Source organism: Toxotes jaculatrix, chromosome 16 (genome assembly GCF_017976425.1).
Source record: "Toxotes jaculatrix isolate fToxJac2 chromosome 16, fToxJac2.pri, whole genome shotgun sequence".
In the NCBI taxonomy this organism is placed as follows: domain Eukaryota; kingdom Metazoa; phylum Chordata; class Actinopteri; family Toxotidae; genus Toxotes; species Toxotes jaculatrix.
In genome coordinates this window covers 4505500-4522743 of record NC_054409.1, presented here as the reverse complement: position 1 = coordinate 4522743, position 17244 = coordinate 4505500, and the positions used below count along the sequence as shown (strand labels likewise).

The 17244-nt window shown below is 39.9% G+C and overlaps 1 protein-coding gene across 2 annotated transcripts in view; it reads left to right on the top strand.

Moving 5' to 3' along the window:
* The first annotated feature begins 230 nt into the window (after positions 1–230).
* The window catches only part of LOC121195580 (LIM homeobox transcription factor 1-beta-like), a 39126-nt gene continuing 22112 nt past the window's right edge, over positions 231–17244 (top strand). The window contains exons 1-2 of one of the 2 annotated variants that reach the window (XM_041059140.1): positions 231–375; positions 1846–2029. In XM_041059140.1, the coding sequence (XP_040915074.1) occupies positions 231–375; positions 1846–2029 (329 nt within the window). Of the gene's footprint in view, positions 396–1845; positions 2030–17244 lie in introns of both variants that reach the window. The other variant, XM_041059139.1, reaches the window with a different exon arrangement.

Below are 17244 nucleotides of genomic sequence, written 5' to 3'. Positions count from 1 at the left end.
TCAAGTCCAGGACTGCTTGCTGGACCGTTTTTTACTTCCCACCTCTGGATTTCCATCAGATGATGGCTTTTTGTGAAGAGTGAAAACTTGTGCAGGTTTCAGATTTGCGGATTTTGACAAAGTCACTTGCTCCACTTTATTATTATTATTATTATTATTATTATTATTATTATTATTATTAGAGATTTCAGAGGTGAGAGAGGGAGACCACGCAGGGACCGGGATCTCTTATGGAAATTACAACAAGCCTGGGCCGTGTTGAGAAGTGTGTGCAGGCCGGAGATCCTCAGTCCGGTGCCTGTTTAAAGATGCTGAATGACATTAAAATAGAAGATCGACTGTGGACTGATGCCAGCTCTCTGGATGTTATGATCGGTGAGTTCATCCTCTTCTCTGTTCTGTAGGAACCCGGTCTGTGATCAGTGGGAACAGTTTGTCAGGTGTGTGAGAACGTGAACCTGACATCTGAATTTCTCACCCTCATTCTGTTCTTTTTATTTGTTCTTTTTTTTTTCTTTAATGATATTAATCCTAATTCTTTGCTCAAACTCTTTTTTTTTGTTTATTACGATTTCATTTTATATCATTACAGTAATGTAAGTCAACTTTATTTATTTATTTATTTATTTATTTATTTACTGACTGACTGACTCTTCTTCTTTATGGATTTTTCAGAATCTTAGGCCTGACAGTTGAAAGTAAAAGCAGCTTCCTTTGAGCACAGACATTTCTGTACAGGTAGTTGATCGCTGCTCACCAGCCAGAAAAAATGGAAGATGTTCTATAATCAGATTATCAGAGATTTTCTATTATCATTAAAACAGTGGCCTGTATTTAGCTTTAATCCTGAGTTTCATTCCTCACTACTTTTCTGCTTTTATTTTTTTTTTCCCTTCTGTTTTTCCTGTTGTGTTTTAGATGAGTCCGTATTTTTGTTGTTGTTGTGCTTATGTATTAAAAGAGGCCAGAATAATTCCAGCTCCATTCTATCTTTTTGTTTTTACATTTTTTTTTACAGTGTTCTGCTGTTTGTTTGTTTTTGTTTTTGTATGAATGTATGGGCAGGATTTTAAAAAAGGCTACATGGGGGCAAATTTGTGACAGAATAGAAAAAAAGAAGAAAAAAAAAACAAAAAAAAAACACGAGCTGAGTATTACTGAATGTTACATTCAGAGAAATCAAATCCAATATTTATTCCGTTATTAATGTGACACAGTAACATGAAATATAGTCCAATTAATCAAGAGAACAGGAAGTGAAACCCTTGGTTGGCACTTGATATTTTTTTTCGGTATCTCCAGCCAACCTCAAAACAGTGAGGGTCAATGGGAATTCGTGTGGCTATTTTCATTTACAGCTTTATATAAAAAAAAAATATATTATTATTATTATTATTTTTTTTCAGCAGCTGATCTTCCCAGCCGTGTCCCAGGTCAGTCTAATGGCACACAGACCTCAGACTGGTTCAGCCTCCTGCATGGTTAAATACCACTTTGACAAATGAGGGTTTTTTTTTTTTTTTTAAATAATTTTTAGGTGAACTGAGCCTTTAATATGCTAACCACAGCCATAAAACACCACACACACACTGTCTGACCTCGTGCTGTAGAAATAAAAATATAAAACCCAATGATTAAATCCGGTAAACGTTCAGGTCTCTGGTCAGTTACAAGGTCTTTGGTGCCAGATCGAAGTCCAGAATGTGCAGTGCTGACACTCTGTATAGCTGCTGGATCACAGTCCTGCTACTGACCCTCTTCGTCCATGTCCTCCTGTCCTCCTTCAGTCTTCTGTCTCCTTATAAAATGTCCTTACTATTATTTTTTTTGCATCCTCTCCGACAGGCGGGGACTCTCGGCAGGCCGTGTGTGAGGGCTGCGCGCGGATCATCTCAGACCGCTTCCTGATGCGTGTCAACGACACGTCCTGGCACGAGCGGTGCTTGCAGTGCGCCGCGTGCCAGCAGCCGCTCACCGCCACCTGCTACTTCAGAGACACCAAACTCTACTGCAAGAGCGACTACCAACAGTAAGAGCCACGTCCCTCTTCTTTACGCCGCGTGAGAGCTGCGGGGTCAGCGGGGGGGGGGGGGCCTTCGTGCGGAATGTGCGCAGTGCTGCTGCTGCCGGGGGAAGGTTCAGAGCTGCGGACATAAAATGCCCACGCTTTTTCTCATATTTTAAAATACATTAAAAAAAAAAAAAAAAAGATCTTAGTTCAGATTTATTCTTAAAAAAAAAAAAGGAAAAAAAAACGTTTAGGTTCACATTTCAGTTCTTTATTTTTATTTTATTTAGAAGGACAGCAACCAAACACGGGACAAACCCGCTGTGTGGAAACAGTCAGCGTTAAACTAATGAAATGAGGATTTTAGGATTAAAACTACACTAAATGAATCGACCACACTGGCGTTATTTATTTGTATTTTGTTGCTTCCACTAAAGGCCTAACGGCCACAGTTACCTATCTATAGATATTATTTGTTTTACCCCCTAAACTACTCGTTATTCTAAATGTAAATCTACAAATTTATGACAATTTCCATCATTTATTATTTTTGACCCTTATTTTTGTGTTATTGTCGTGAACAAACAATGGAAATAATATACGGAAGTCAAAAGATTATTATTATTACATTTAATTCTTTACTTTTTAATTCTAGGCATGAATTTTGACAAATGATTATATAAAATTTTCTAACATTGTTAGTCATTTAATAGTCACTCTTTATAATTTGCTGCCTTATTTATTTTTGGAGTTAATCAAAGGCTTAATATTCATGGCCTATCAGTTAATGCAACATATAATTCCCTGTAGGGCCTTACTATGAATTATATAAATCTTTTGATTGAGGAGAAACTGAGAGGGAGATCATTTTATTTGAGAAATTTATGTTAACTACAGAATCACTGATTTATGGATGACTTTACTTTTATTTTCAGTTCATTGGCTTTAAAACAAATATGCATTAGGGTTTAATAAACAATAATATGTAACTAATAAACTGTACAAGTCATCAGAATGAGGTTGTTTTGATCAGTAGTGAGTATTTTGAACTTTGAATGACGACGTCTGTTTGCAGGTGTCGTTTTACTATATGACTGTGTGGGCCTCCGTAGCCTTTCATGTGCTTTAAAACTGATAAACTGTACATCACAACGTCAAAATTCCAAAGAGTATAAAGAATAAGAACAAGCAACCAACTAAAAGATGATTATACATGATTTATCATGTGAATCGTTCTGGAAGTAAACAGCAGGAGGAGATGTGTGCATCATCAGGGTCTTTAGAAAGCCATGGTTTGCAGGAATATGGATGCAAATGTAATGAAACGGGCTCTTACAGGAACAATGAATGAAGCAGAGTGAGTTAAAAAAAAAAAAATGGCAGCAGCAGTGTGACGCTCACAGCAACTATAAATCTTCTCAGACAGCAGCTTGATGCCTGTGGTGTGGTTATGGGTTGACAGTACTGTGTTGATATGTGCAGTGTTTTGTTTTTTTTTTTGTTTTTTTCCCTTTGGGGAGGGGTGGGGGTTTACCCTGTGGCTTGGTGGTCTTGCCTTTTGCATTGAGGTTTTTTTTTTTTTCCAGACAGCCTGGGCAGCGTGCTGACAGCATGCCGTCTGACTGTCAGATCATCTCTCTGCTGGGTTTCTCTGTTAGCCTGTCTGCTTTTCTTAAAAAAAAAAAAAAAAGTCTCAAACTCCTGGAGTTTGAAACACTTTGCTGCCATGGCTTCAGTGTCACTGCTGCATGCTGGACGCCTGGTCGCCAACAATGGGCAACATGTGTCTCCAATAGCAAACTGCAGAGACGTCCTGGCTCTCAGTGAAAACTGTGAATTTCACAGAGCACGCTCTGCACAGTTTGACAGAGATTCCTAAACCTTTTCATGGTGAGGAGCCTCAGTTGTTGATTTTTTTTGTTACTATCTGAAAATATTAAATTGTTACATTTGAATGATTAAAGATTTGAATAAAAGGCCTTAACAAGATTAAATCCTTTAACCTGAGAGAGAAAATTAATGCTTTTTCTTTTCTTTTTTCTTTTTTTGGATACAGTTAAAACTAAGAAATCCAAAAACAAAAGTGAAATAAATATAGATTTCAAAAAAGATATAATAAAATACAGTTTGACAATCAAATTAAAAATTAGATTTGAAAAGTCGAGTTTAGATAATGTGTTCAAAGAGCTACTTTGCCTCGTCATCTGAGGCACGTTGTTCCAGAGTTGAGGGTCCCTGCTTTTGAAGGCCTCATCTGGTTTTTTTGTTCCCAACCTGGGAACCACCAACAAAGACCAACTAGAGGATCTCAGCCTGTAATCAGGCTTGTGCCGAGTCAGCAGGTCATAAAATAAAGTCAGGAGTGAATTCTATGTGAATGATGTAAGCATGTGACTCTGGACCTGCTGGAGTGACTGCACTGAATATATATATAATGAGTGTCAAAAATTTAAATAGGACTGAATAGATCATGGATCACAGTGCTTTGCATATAAAAAAAAAAAAATATGATGAATAAGAGGCACAATGAGCAAAAATCTCTCATTTCAAAAGTTGCGGTAAATTTCACCTATTTGTACAAAATTCAATTGCTTCATAGATTTACAGGGGTCACACTTTTACAAACTCCTCCTAGGAGCTTAATCTGACCTACATCAGAGTTGGTCAGCATATATAAAAAACCTTAACCAGGAAAAAGTGTTGAAGTTGAGATGTTGAATGTCCATTTTTCACCACAAAACAGGAAGTGGTTTGTAACTGGACTCTTCATGGTCAGCTCTGTCCCACATTTCATGTTTGAAAAGAGTCTCAGGCTGAAGACATATGCAGGCCAATACTGAATCATCATAATAGTGCCATCCACAACACCCTATGTCCACACACTGCTGCGCTATGTCCACACACTGTTGCTCTATGTCTACACACTGCTGCACTATGTCCACAGACCACTGCTCTATGTCCACAGACTGCTGCACTATGTCCACAGACCGCTGCACTATGTCCACACACTGCTGCTCCATGTCCACAGACCGCTGCTCTATGTCCACAGACCGCTGCTCCATGTCTACAGACCGCTGCTCTATGTCCACACACTGCTGTGTGTGTTTGTCTCTGTTTGAAGTCAAGGTGAGGTCAGAGGACCAGTAGCATAAATCATCAGTAGCAGTTAGATGATGGTGGAGACTGTGGGAGGAGCAGAGAGTGTAGCCGCTGGGGTGAGAGTGTGGAGAGGCGATGAAACCTAATCTGAGGAGTTTTCATGTAGGCATGTTTTACTGGCAATGAGCTTGGCTCTGGATCAGCTGTGGTATCCAAACAGAACAGGACTTTAAGGAGCTCCTGCTGTTTCTAGTGTTGTTTCTTTGGGATGACTTTGGTCACCACCCTCCTTTGCCCCCCTTTCTCCCTGCTCCTAGGGGGACGGAGCATGTTTAGAGTCCTGGACAGCCTGCTGTGTCTAGGTCCATGATTTACTCCTGAATCCTCACCTGCCGGGGTCTCTGCTTTGATTAATGCTCAACACACCAGGTCTTTCTAATAAAATAAACCTGCTTAGTTTTACAATGACATATGCCACATACTTCCTTAATGATGAATAAGAGGTGCAATGAGCAAAAAAAAAAAAAAAAAAAAAGACAAGGCAAAGCAATAATATAATACTGATGGTTCCAAAGAGGGAACAAGAGACAAAACCAGGTCACTAAAATATTCAGAGCAATTCTTAAAGCTGCAATAGTTCAGAAAAAAAAAAAAAGCTGTTCACCATGAAAATACCTGCAGACTGCAGAGTGTTTCCATACAGCTCAGTGGGACATGTCCCATACTGGGAGAGCAATTAATGATCCTCCCAATAATTCTTTCCTCATAAGAGACATGCTTTTTTTCCACGTTTCAATCATGACACTTAAACACACTTTAAAGCCTTCAGCTTTCTGAGCTTAATTTGGATCCACATATATTGAGTGAACCACTTTTGCTTCTTGGGCCCTCTCTCATTTCAAAAGTTGTGGTAAATTTCACCAATTTGTACAAAATTCAATTCCTTTGTAGATTTACAGGGGTCACACTTTTACAAACTCCTCCTAGGAGCTTAATCTGACCTACATCAGAGTAGGTCATATAAAGCACTTTTTCCTGGTTAAGGTTTTTTTTATATATGCTGACCAACTCTGATGTAGGTCAGATTAAGCTCCTAGGAGGAGTTTGTAAAAGTGTGACCCCTGTAAATGTACAAAGGAATTGAATTTTGTACAAATCGGTGAAATTTACCGCAAGGGCTACTTCACTGAAATTCTGTAGGGAGCCATTTTGCCCCACTCAATCCTGAGACCCATATCACAAATCAATTTTTGATACTTCACGAGTTTTATGAGCAGTAACTTCCTGTTTCTTGCAGAGACATCAAATTAAACGATGACACCAGGGCAATGCCATTTGATAAAAACATCAAAGTACAAGACGTCTTTTCTTGTTGCCATTAGGTGGCACTATGACGATAATTGAATATTGACGTGTACAGTTGTGTCCAAAAGTCTGGATAAATTGAAAATTTGACCCGATACTGACACCAGACGAAAAGTCAGAGGATCATCAGAGTTATTACAGTTCATCCTGAGGGGAACATGAATGTTTGTACTGAAGTTCACGATAATCCAACAAACAGTTGTTGAGAAATGTCACTCAAAACCACAAATGTCAACCTAGCACCATAGTGCAAGAGGAGAAGTCAGGGGATTACAGAAGGGATTAGGATTCATCCTTTGAGCACCATGAGTTTCTGTACAAATCCACTGAATAGTTTTTTTAGATTTTATTTTGAAATATTTCAGTCCAGACATTGCACAGAGCACATTTCATTACTGCCCTCTCTCTACATACAGAGTCAGTTTCCTGTTGTTTTATTACACATGGGTAGGTGTTGGAGTCATTTCAGTGATCTGTGTTTCTTCCCACTGACCTTGGCATTCCTCTACCACACTGGGACAGACTGTAAAAGTTAAGAGAACCACAAATCACGTGAGTGGCCGAGGATGGTGCCTGATGAATGCTTGCCACTCTGAGACCACGATGATGAGTGCATCTGCAACATTCGTGCTGTGCGCTATGAATCACAGATTCAAAGCACAGCAGAGCTGTTTGAACGAATCCCAGATCCACCAAAGCAAAACTGTTATGCAAAAATACTGATGTGTTACTACTATAATTTTTTTTGTTTGTTTTTTTGGATGGAATGGAAAAGCGGGGCCTGTCCTGTAAACCCATTGGTCAGTCGGCTGAGTGTTGGAGTTTCCCCATTGGCTGTTTCAGTTCAGATGTCATTGGGTGGGTGTTTACAGGAAGAGTCTGAAACTTTAGCGCCTTTATTATTTACTTCTCAGACCCGTTTAGCAACTTTTTTTTTTTCTCAAAAAAACAAAACAAAAAGCACCTAGCACCAAATCCAGCAAGAGTTTGGACAAACTTTAGCTACTGAGATCGCACGGCAGCTGACATAGACAGAAATGAGTTTCTAACTTTCTCTCTGACTGATCATTTTACAGGTAAAAATACCTGAAACCACAGCACGGAAATGTCTTGAAGTTACTAATGGGCCACGTTCAGTGACTGTTTTGTACTTGTTCAGTTGTTTGACAAGACAAAAAGAAACAGCTTTATTGTGAATAGTTACGACACAGCAAAGGGTGTGAATGATCAGGTGTAACCTCAGTTTTAGTCTCTTCAAAATAATTTTCTGAGATTTAGAGTAGAGTTAGCTTGTGGTCACTATGCTTGGGCTTTGTAGGGTTTACAAGGTAATTATGTAATGACTATAGAGAATTATACACCATTTTTAAAGTGAGCATCATGTCCAAGTCCTGCATTAAAACTCATGTTTAAGTGGAGGTTTTGGAGGTTGGGATGGTGGATGGACTTGAAGTATATAATAAATAAAGTATCTCTGTCTCTATCTTTCTATCAATATCTGACGTTACACACCTGCAATTAACTTTAACCATCATGTTTCCCTAACCTTAACCAAGTTGTAGTTGCTTAACTTTATTCATACCATAGTTGCCCTGATGAAATGTTGTAGAAAAAGAGATTTTTTTATAATATATTGCCAGTGCGTGCATGTTTATGTTTTTGCAGAATTGAGCTTGTGATTGCCTTGAATTTTTATTTATTGCTTCTGTCCGAAATGGATGAATGTCCTTTACATGCCATGTTTAGAACCAGTATATGTGGAATTTTCTAATGTGATGAAACATCCTTCAGGTTATTCTGATGGCATAAGTGTATGTCTGTCTCCCTAGTGTTTCCAAAATACTTTACACACTGAGATGTTCTCAGTCTGTTTCACTGCTTGCAACAGGTACAGGGAATTTAAACTTTAATGTCAGACTATTACCACTTCCTCCATCAGAGATTAACACTGAGAAAAGAGAAAAAAGTAAAATTGAAACTTTGTGACTTCACCATATCCATAGAAAAAGTAGATTTTTTTTTGGTCAGGAAGTCAATAATGGATCTTGGAGGCATTATGGTTCCTCCAAAATGTATTTGATGTTGCAAAATTGTAGTACATGAGTGTAATTTTATGGTGGATAACAGGGTTAATAATACAGACAAATATCACCAGGAATTTGATTCATGTTGGATGATTCTACATGAGTTATGTCCAGAGCCGACGCTCAGTGTGGCCATGAAAGGAGGGAAGCAGGGTGTTGAGACCAGGGCGGTGGATGATTCTGAGTGCATCCAGCTTTCGTGTTGAAAACCCGTTTGCTAGCCATAACCATACCCTAACCATTGTTAACAATGTTAACCTGTGTGTTATTATGTATCTTTCCCTTCCTCTTTGATTCTTTTACACTGTGGCAGCTGGATTCTGTTGTTCATACATGTATTGTAATTATTTCCACATCTTTGTCTAAAGTCAGTGACATTTGGGAATTCATAATTCTTCATCTGAAGTTGCAGAAAATATAAAAAGACTTATTGTTACTGCAAATGGTATAGAAAAGGTCAGAAAAGAGGAACAGGATGCTTTTATTTTGGACTGAAAGACACTTCTTAGTTCACTAGTAACGTGTTTGTGACGTGACACACAGGAAAGCAAAATGAAAACCACAGACACAAGTTGTTTTTGGGACTCTGAGTAGTCCCCCTGGCCTGCGTCCTGTTTCAGCCTGAGTGAAAGTCAGTAGCCTATAAATGGTGTCTGCTCTGTGGGTTTCTGACTTTGTAGCAGACAAACCACCTCACCTCAGCATTTCAGCCATGTCTGGATGTATGGAGAGCTGCTACTGCTGCTCTAAACACGTCTCTGACCTGAATGCATTTTACACAGTAGATTCATAATGGGCCTGGGGGATCAAAGAGTGAGCCACTGCAGCAGCAGAGCCACACCCCCCGAGCGACCGGGGGAAGGGAACCACAGGCTATTTTGTGTATATGAGCCATAATAGTTGGATTTACAGAGCATCCTAGGGTGGGACGGCATGTCAGAGGAGTTTGTTGAATTAATTATTTTTATTACCAGAGACAAGGCAGGGAGAAAATAAAAACCAGATCCTCCCTGTCGCTCACAACAATAGTCCATATGAGACAGACAGACAGACGTCATGATGTGGACACTGTTTTTATATGTCCCACATGTCTTTAGCCAAGGCTTGGCTGGGCTACTGATTGGTTTATTGTCTTATGCTCACTTCCCAACAACAGCACATAGTCTGTTTTTGTATTTACAGCTTGTAACCTTCTACTCATACACTGCTGCTAAGTTTCAGGCACATTTCCACCGATGTGCAAAGAAACGTTAGTTTATTACAGCTTTTGACCATCGTTGGTTTAACACTGTGATTGCTGAGATCTAGGAATATGGTGGCTGTCTAATCCAGTTGGCTGTAGGGACTGTACAGCCCAGCTGAACATGACAGTTAAGTCTTGGTTTTGGAAACAGCAGTAAAAAAAAAAGAAAAACAAAAACTCCCCCTCAAGGTCCGCCATCGTGTTTGTTCTGGAGCTTCATATGGGGGCGACCACTGTGGTGTAACATGCTCCAAAGCTCCAGAACACGTAAAGTAAAACACACAATAATTTTCAAAGCAAAACTGTTGGTGTTAAAGTCAGACAATTTGTACACTTAATCCACCCCAACCCCTGCACAGCTGTTTATAATACACAGAGATGCACATTTTGTTCCACCTTCTTAGATTTCTTAGTAAATTTATCAACCATATCTCCTTCATATTACAGACATGTCTTATACAATGGAAATGTCGTACATTCCATCCTAATCCATCCAAACCTTATACATTAACCACCTATAATTCATTCAGGCTGACAGAGTGACAATGGGGTGTATCTGAATGAATCAGTCAGACTGATCAGGGGTAGTTTACATGGCAGTTATTGGATGGGATTTAGTATATATGTGCGGCATGGGTCAAATGCACACTGAGTAGATCTGTATCTTGTCTGAATAGGATACTGGTGACTTCCTACCCACCGCTGATTGTGGTTAGTTTCATTCATGGCAAAATGGAAACAAAGAGGAAGACTCTGTTGTACAGTCTTACCCAACAATAGTTCAAAAAACCCAATCACAGTATTTCAATGTACTTAAGCATACATCTTTCACTATCTATTGAGAAGATATATTAATAAAGTAGATATGCAGGCAGGTATTAATGGGGTCCAAGCCCCCAGAGCAATTTGCACCTGGTGGCTGTCGAGGCAATGCAAGTCCGAAGGGGACTTGATGTGAGGGAAGGATGTGAGTCTCAGGAAATTTTACTTATATAGCACAGAACATATGGATCAGCTGGAGAGACTTTAGAGATTTGTTGGGGCAGTCCTGATAATAAGGAATTAAAATAATCCAACCTAGAAGTAACAAATGCATGTCTGATTTTTGTAGTGTTAAGCAGGTGAACAAAAGGCAGTCAGGACAAGTCCTGATCAAAGACAGCTCCAAGGTTCTGTACGGTGGTACGGGGGGCCACGATGAGGACATCTAGAGTAATTATACTATTAGATAATGTGTTTCCCAGGTGTTTGGGGCCATGTACAATAACTTAAGTTTTATCTTAGTTTAATAGAAAATTATTGGTCATCCAAGTCTTTATGTCCTTAAGACATGTCTGAAGTTTGGCTAACTGCCTGGTTTCTTCTGGCTTCACAAGTATACAACTAAGTATCATCTGCATAACAATGAAGGTTTATGGAACGTTTCCTCCTAATGTTGCCTAAGGGAGCATAGATAGGGTGAAATAAATTAGTCCAAGCACAGAACCTTGTGGAACTCCATGTCCAACATTTATGTACATGGAGGATTCATTGTTAATGTGAACAAACTGAATGTTCCAGTCTCTTGTTACTGGACGTGATGGTCAGTGGTGTCTGAGCAGCACTAAGTTGCCTCTGAACATAATCCAGCCATCGATTACATTTCCTGCAAAACCTTGCTGTTGCAGTTTTAGTTGCTTCTGTGAGACAGGTTTGGACAGATACATGTTTGCCAATCTTGGTTGGCTGTACCCCCCCCCCACACCCCCTGTTTATTTTCTCCTGTTTAACCGTTTTATCAGTGCTGCTGGCCTCCCCCGGGAATCTGGCTGGCATTTAGCAGACTGAGACCGACACAGGACCCCAAGGGCTCATCCAAAACCTGCCCGCTCCAAGCTGTCCACATTATTAGCTTCCTGCTCTCAGAGGAGACCTCAGTCATTCACACACACAAGGCAAACACACCAGTACAAACACACACTCCTTCACTCTGTATTTCTGTTTCTCTGTCACTCTCTGTTCCTTCCTCTGCCCCTCTGTACTTCTCTGAACATCATCTTTTCTCTTCACCTTCTCCTGTTTTCTAACACTGATTCTCTCTGGAGAAACAGGAAGAAGCTGTGTGTGCTTGTCAGAGAGTCTCTCCCACCAATGAAACAGTTATTACTTCATTGATATTCGTTAATTCGCCTAATTACACTGCTGTGCATCATTTGCATAAACCCCCCCACCCCACCCCCACCTTTTTTTTTTTTTTAAATCATGAGCACAAACAGATGTCTGTAATCTTGTTGGGCTGGTTTCACTGTGGCATACATTATGTCTGCCTCTGGCCTCCGAGCCCAGAGCTCTGAGCTCCGAGCTCCTCACACAGAACACTCTGAGAGTCTGTGACTAACTGACATGGTGATTTAACCTGCCACTTCCTCTGCTATTAGAGGACGGCATCACCAGCCAATCAACACCTGCTACTGGGGCAAAGCAGACAATTTAGGGGTGAAAGGCAAAGCTACTATGTGCATCTGTTCACGACAGGAAATATTTAATATTCAGACAATATCAGTGGTCGGCAAAATTTTTAGAAATGGTCACTTCACTTTTTTGTACTACATTTATACATCTCACACACATCAGTTCACAGATATCTATAGACTAAGCATTACATAATGTTTCATTAACACAGTATTTCAAAATATGAACTCATCATTATCCACTATATGTTCTGAATGAGGATGTTAATTATGTCACTGTTAGGCCATACACTTCAAAAACTCTCCCAGGAGTCATACAGACACACTCCATACACTCATAATGTATAATCTACATTACCCACTGGTTAGTGTAATCCACCTCTGGTATATTTTAACTCCTTCTTAACCACAGCGACAGGCAGATAACGATAATTTCCGGACTGTAAGCCGCTACTTTTTTCACACGCTTTGGACCCTGCGGCTCAAACAATGATGCGGCTAATTTATAGATTTTTACGGGCTAACGAGAGAGAACAATGAAAACAATGAAAGAGAGACATCAGTGGTTTTCAGTGGTTTTAGTGCGCAGGAGGAAGAGGAAGATAGCATCAATGACTTTTCTGACTTTTCTGGTATTTTTTTATATATGTACACCTTTTTTTTCTTTTTAAATTTAGTGGGTGCGGCTTGTATTCAGGTGTGCCCAACAGTCCAGAAATGACGGTATAAAGCCTCCATAGCCTGTCTCTCTGTCACCATCAGTTACCACTTCCTGCCGTTTTGTGCCATCGAAATCTAAGGTTGTGGAGCTCTGTCTTTCAGCGATACATCTCGTTTGACAGTGTGAAGCACAGACATCACCAGTGATTGTCTGCAGCCGTGTGTGTGTGTGTGTGTGTGTATGTATGTGTGTCAGCTGAGACCTTTCAGGCTCGCTCCCGCCCACTCCTCATTTTATTATGGGGCCTCCACATCATGTCTCATCTCGGAGCTTGGAAATGGTGAGGCAACACTATTTTTACCCACTTTTTGTGGCAGTGGTAGATGTGTGTGGTTGTGTGTGTGTGTTGCCATCTCCACCTGCAGGTCAATGACCTAATATAAACACAGCAGGAGTTACCTTTGTGTAACTGATACGTCAGGCTAAAACACATGTGAGCCATAAACAGTGCTAAAGAGTGTGATCCCTCTTTCCTTCCGTTTATTTCTCCAGGTTCACTGCAGTGTTAGACCCTTTGGAACACTGACCTCAGTATCCAATGATGGCATTATAGTCTCTAAGCATTTATAGAGGTCATGTGATCCGGGAAGGTCAAACGCACTGTACCTGATTCATTGTTTCATTCACTCAGTCACTCACAGACTTTCCTCAGATGACTCAGTGCAAAATCAGTGGTTTGTGTGTTCTGGGAATCTTTGTTTGCTCATTAAGTTTATTACAAGTTAACAAAGGCAGGTTCATTATATCTATATATATACAATGTAATGATTAATCACACATACTAATGTAAAAGGTCTACTTAACATCAAATAATAGTCAAAACCACAAGAAGCCTGACAGAATGACACTCAGAATAAATCAGTTTTTATGATGAAATGTGTTTTTCAGGGTCCTGAAAATCCACTGACCTTTCACTGGGGACCATTTTCAATATTTTCCGATTTTTTTCTCCATAGTTTTCTATCATTAATAGAACTTATCCAAGTGATTGTACTCACTGTACCTTCATTCAATAACATTCAATATAAGGTGCCAACAGTGAGGCCTGTCATTTATCCTGAGTATCTGAATGTAAGAGTTGGGCATCACCTGTGCATGTGTGTGTGTGTGTGTATAGAATTAAATCTTAACCATTGTACCTGCATGGACAGGTCCTTTATTTATTTCGGTAAAAAGCTCTGAACTGGCAAATCAGGGCTCATGACGCAGAGGAAGAACAAACACAGGGTCACCTGGCCAAAAAAACAGCTGAACCTGGCATCACCTTTGGTGCGACACAGGATGACGTCAACTGGCAAAGCACTGCACGCGTCAGCCAAATACAGTGGTGGGAAAAAAGTTTTCGGACACCTTTAAAAATTTTACACAATCTCAAATATTATCATGAAATATTTGCAGAAAAATCTTTTTTGTATTTCATAATGTGTGGCTGCATCAGACAGACACAAACAAAACAAATGATTTCTTTTGTTTATTGTTATCAAGAAAAAAATTAATTCTTGATGGTGTCAACATGTCTCTTCTCAGCATTGTCGGTATCAAAGATAACAAATAGCAAAGAATGTGTTCAAAACTGAACAAAAAATAAATAAACCATCACATAACAAAATGAATATTTATATAATTATTTACTCCTGCCATTAGCGCACACAGTAGCACTTTAATCTTGGTTGGCATGTTCCTCCACAAGCCTTTCACACTGTTGAGGGGTAATCTTCTCCCATTCTTCTTGAATTACTGTTCTTAATTCTTCCAAATTCTTTGGTTTCCGCATTGAAACAGACCTTTTGATAATCCACCAAAGATTTTCAATGGGGCTCATGTCCGGGGAGTCGGCCACACACAGTGCAGGTGGAACACTGGACACCAGTTTGGTTTGACCACTGTTGCTGAAGCTCACGTGATGTCATTCGGCGGTTTTTCCTGCACATCCGGATCAAGATGCTGTCATTTCTCGCTGAAGACACTCTTGGACGCCCAAATCTTGGTGTGTCTTCCAAGCTGTTTGTTTGTTTATATTTCTGCAGTGTGTATCCAACTGCTGAAGGACTGCATCTGCACTTTCTGGCTATCTGGCGGCAGCTGTACCCTTCCTGGCTGAGAATCTTTATCTTTAGCCGTGTTTCTTGTGTTAAGTTCCTTGTTTTATCCATTTTTTGATCTGAAGACCTTTCAAATGTGCTGGCTTTATATAGACACAAAGCACCCTAACAAAAATTGTCTTTTTCCACCACTACATGTGCATGTGCACATTCTTGGTAGATTACTTAGAAACATGAATTCTACTTTATACCTTAGGATTATTTTGATGGATGGTAAAGTGACAGATCTGACAGCTCTTTTGCTCCCAGAGACAAAAACAAGAGCAGAGCAGTAAAAAGAGATTGAGTATTATCTTTTAACAAGAGTGTGCGTGTTTAAAGAGCAGCAGTGCTTTATGAGGCTCATGAGCCTGAGAGCAGACGCTTGTAGCAGGGCGACGGGAACATGCTCCTGAAAGCGAGGGCGACTTCTGGTCTACTGCTCCCAGTTTTTCATCATGGAAATCACTGCTGTTCACTTAACACTGAACACTGCTGAGTTGTTATGACTTTTTGGTCATTGTGAGTGTGCATGTGTGTGTGTGTGTACATACTGTACATGTGTGTGAGGTGTGAATGTGTTTTTGGCTGGGATGGGGGACTTCAGTGGAATGTTTACTTTGGCCTGTGCTGAACAGCACATTATAAAAATATACATTTACACACACACACACACACTCTATACAATATGACAGAATGACAGGAGAAAGATGCAAAGAGCGACTTGATGACATGCAACATGAAGCAAATCATAAACTAGACTTAAACTACACAAGTTCACAGTGAGCACAGTGTCCCAGTGTATGAAATATGATATAAGCCACTTCTTCAAAACTGCCAATTTAAAGCAAACACATAAATTATTTCTTCCTATTATCTCTTTGAATGTATAGCCTGTATTTAAAGGTTTGTCCAATAGGACCATGTATTTATATCAACAAAAAAGAAGAAGGTCGGTGGTTCGATCCCCTGCTCCTGTGGTCCACGTCTTGAAGTGTCCCTGGGCAAGATACTGAACCTCAAACTGTCCCCATTGTGCCTTTTTTCTCTGATGGAAAATGAAACAAACCAACAGTCGTAACGCAGTGAGAGGCGCAGCCACGTAGCAGCGTGACTGAAACAACGTATGTGCCCCATTCACGTTACAAGATTGACACTGAGTGAAGTGACGTTTTTGAAATGATGTTAAAAGCGAAGCAGCAGAGGAGGTGAAGGAAAACATGGAAACTCTGTCAGAGTCAGAGCCAGGTGTCTGCACTGTCTTGTCCTCGGAGAGAGGACTGTGAGACCGGAGGGGATGTACAGACACTCGGAGACAACCTGCACTGCCAGCTGTGATGTATTTTTCCTCATACAAATGTTAGGGCTGGGGACGGGAGGAGGGATACCCCTGGGAAATAAAGTCTGCCTTCACACGCCCACCCCTCCCGACCCCCTTCTTTAGTGCTCTTCATATCTGCTCAAAGCCATGCCTATTTATGAGGGTATAAATGCTGCTAAGTCCCTGTGCCTCCAGGATGATTATTAGTAGCAGCTCCAGGCTGACGGACCTGCTGAATGGAAACGACGTCTCACCTTTAACCCACATTCATTAATTTTTATTTCAAAACTCTCTCCTGCAGAACAGTGATTTCAAAATAAGTTGAAACCAGAAGTTGGTGGAGAAAAAGAATAATTAGGGAAATGATCTTAATCAGTACTCAGTGGCTCTGGATGGGAAACTAAAGCATGTGAGTCCACCACTTTGGTCCAGGCTGAAAAATCTTAACCCTAACCCTCTTAAATGATGAAAATGAATTTGAGAAGAACCTGAGAAGCTGCAACTTGCAAAAAACAAGCAATTTTATTTGAAAATGACTGAAATAATTACTTAGTTATCAAATAGTTTTTTTTTTGTGCAACTCGTCGATTAATCATTGTAGCTCATGTTTTCATGACTCACCCATAACTAGAACCTAACCCTAAACTAAACCATGGGGGGGTATTACTCACCCGTTTGTGAGTAATATTGTATTGAAGGTTCATTTGAAACCAAACATAGATGTGCCTGTGCCACAGAAACCATAAGCTCAGGGTGTAAATGGTAAATGTGATAATGAATAGAAAATTATAATAATGATTAGAACATAAATAGAGAAGTTATGTCAAATGAATAATTTAGTTCATGTCTTCCAGTAAAATAAAGTTAGTTCT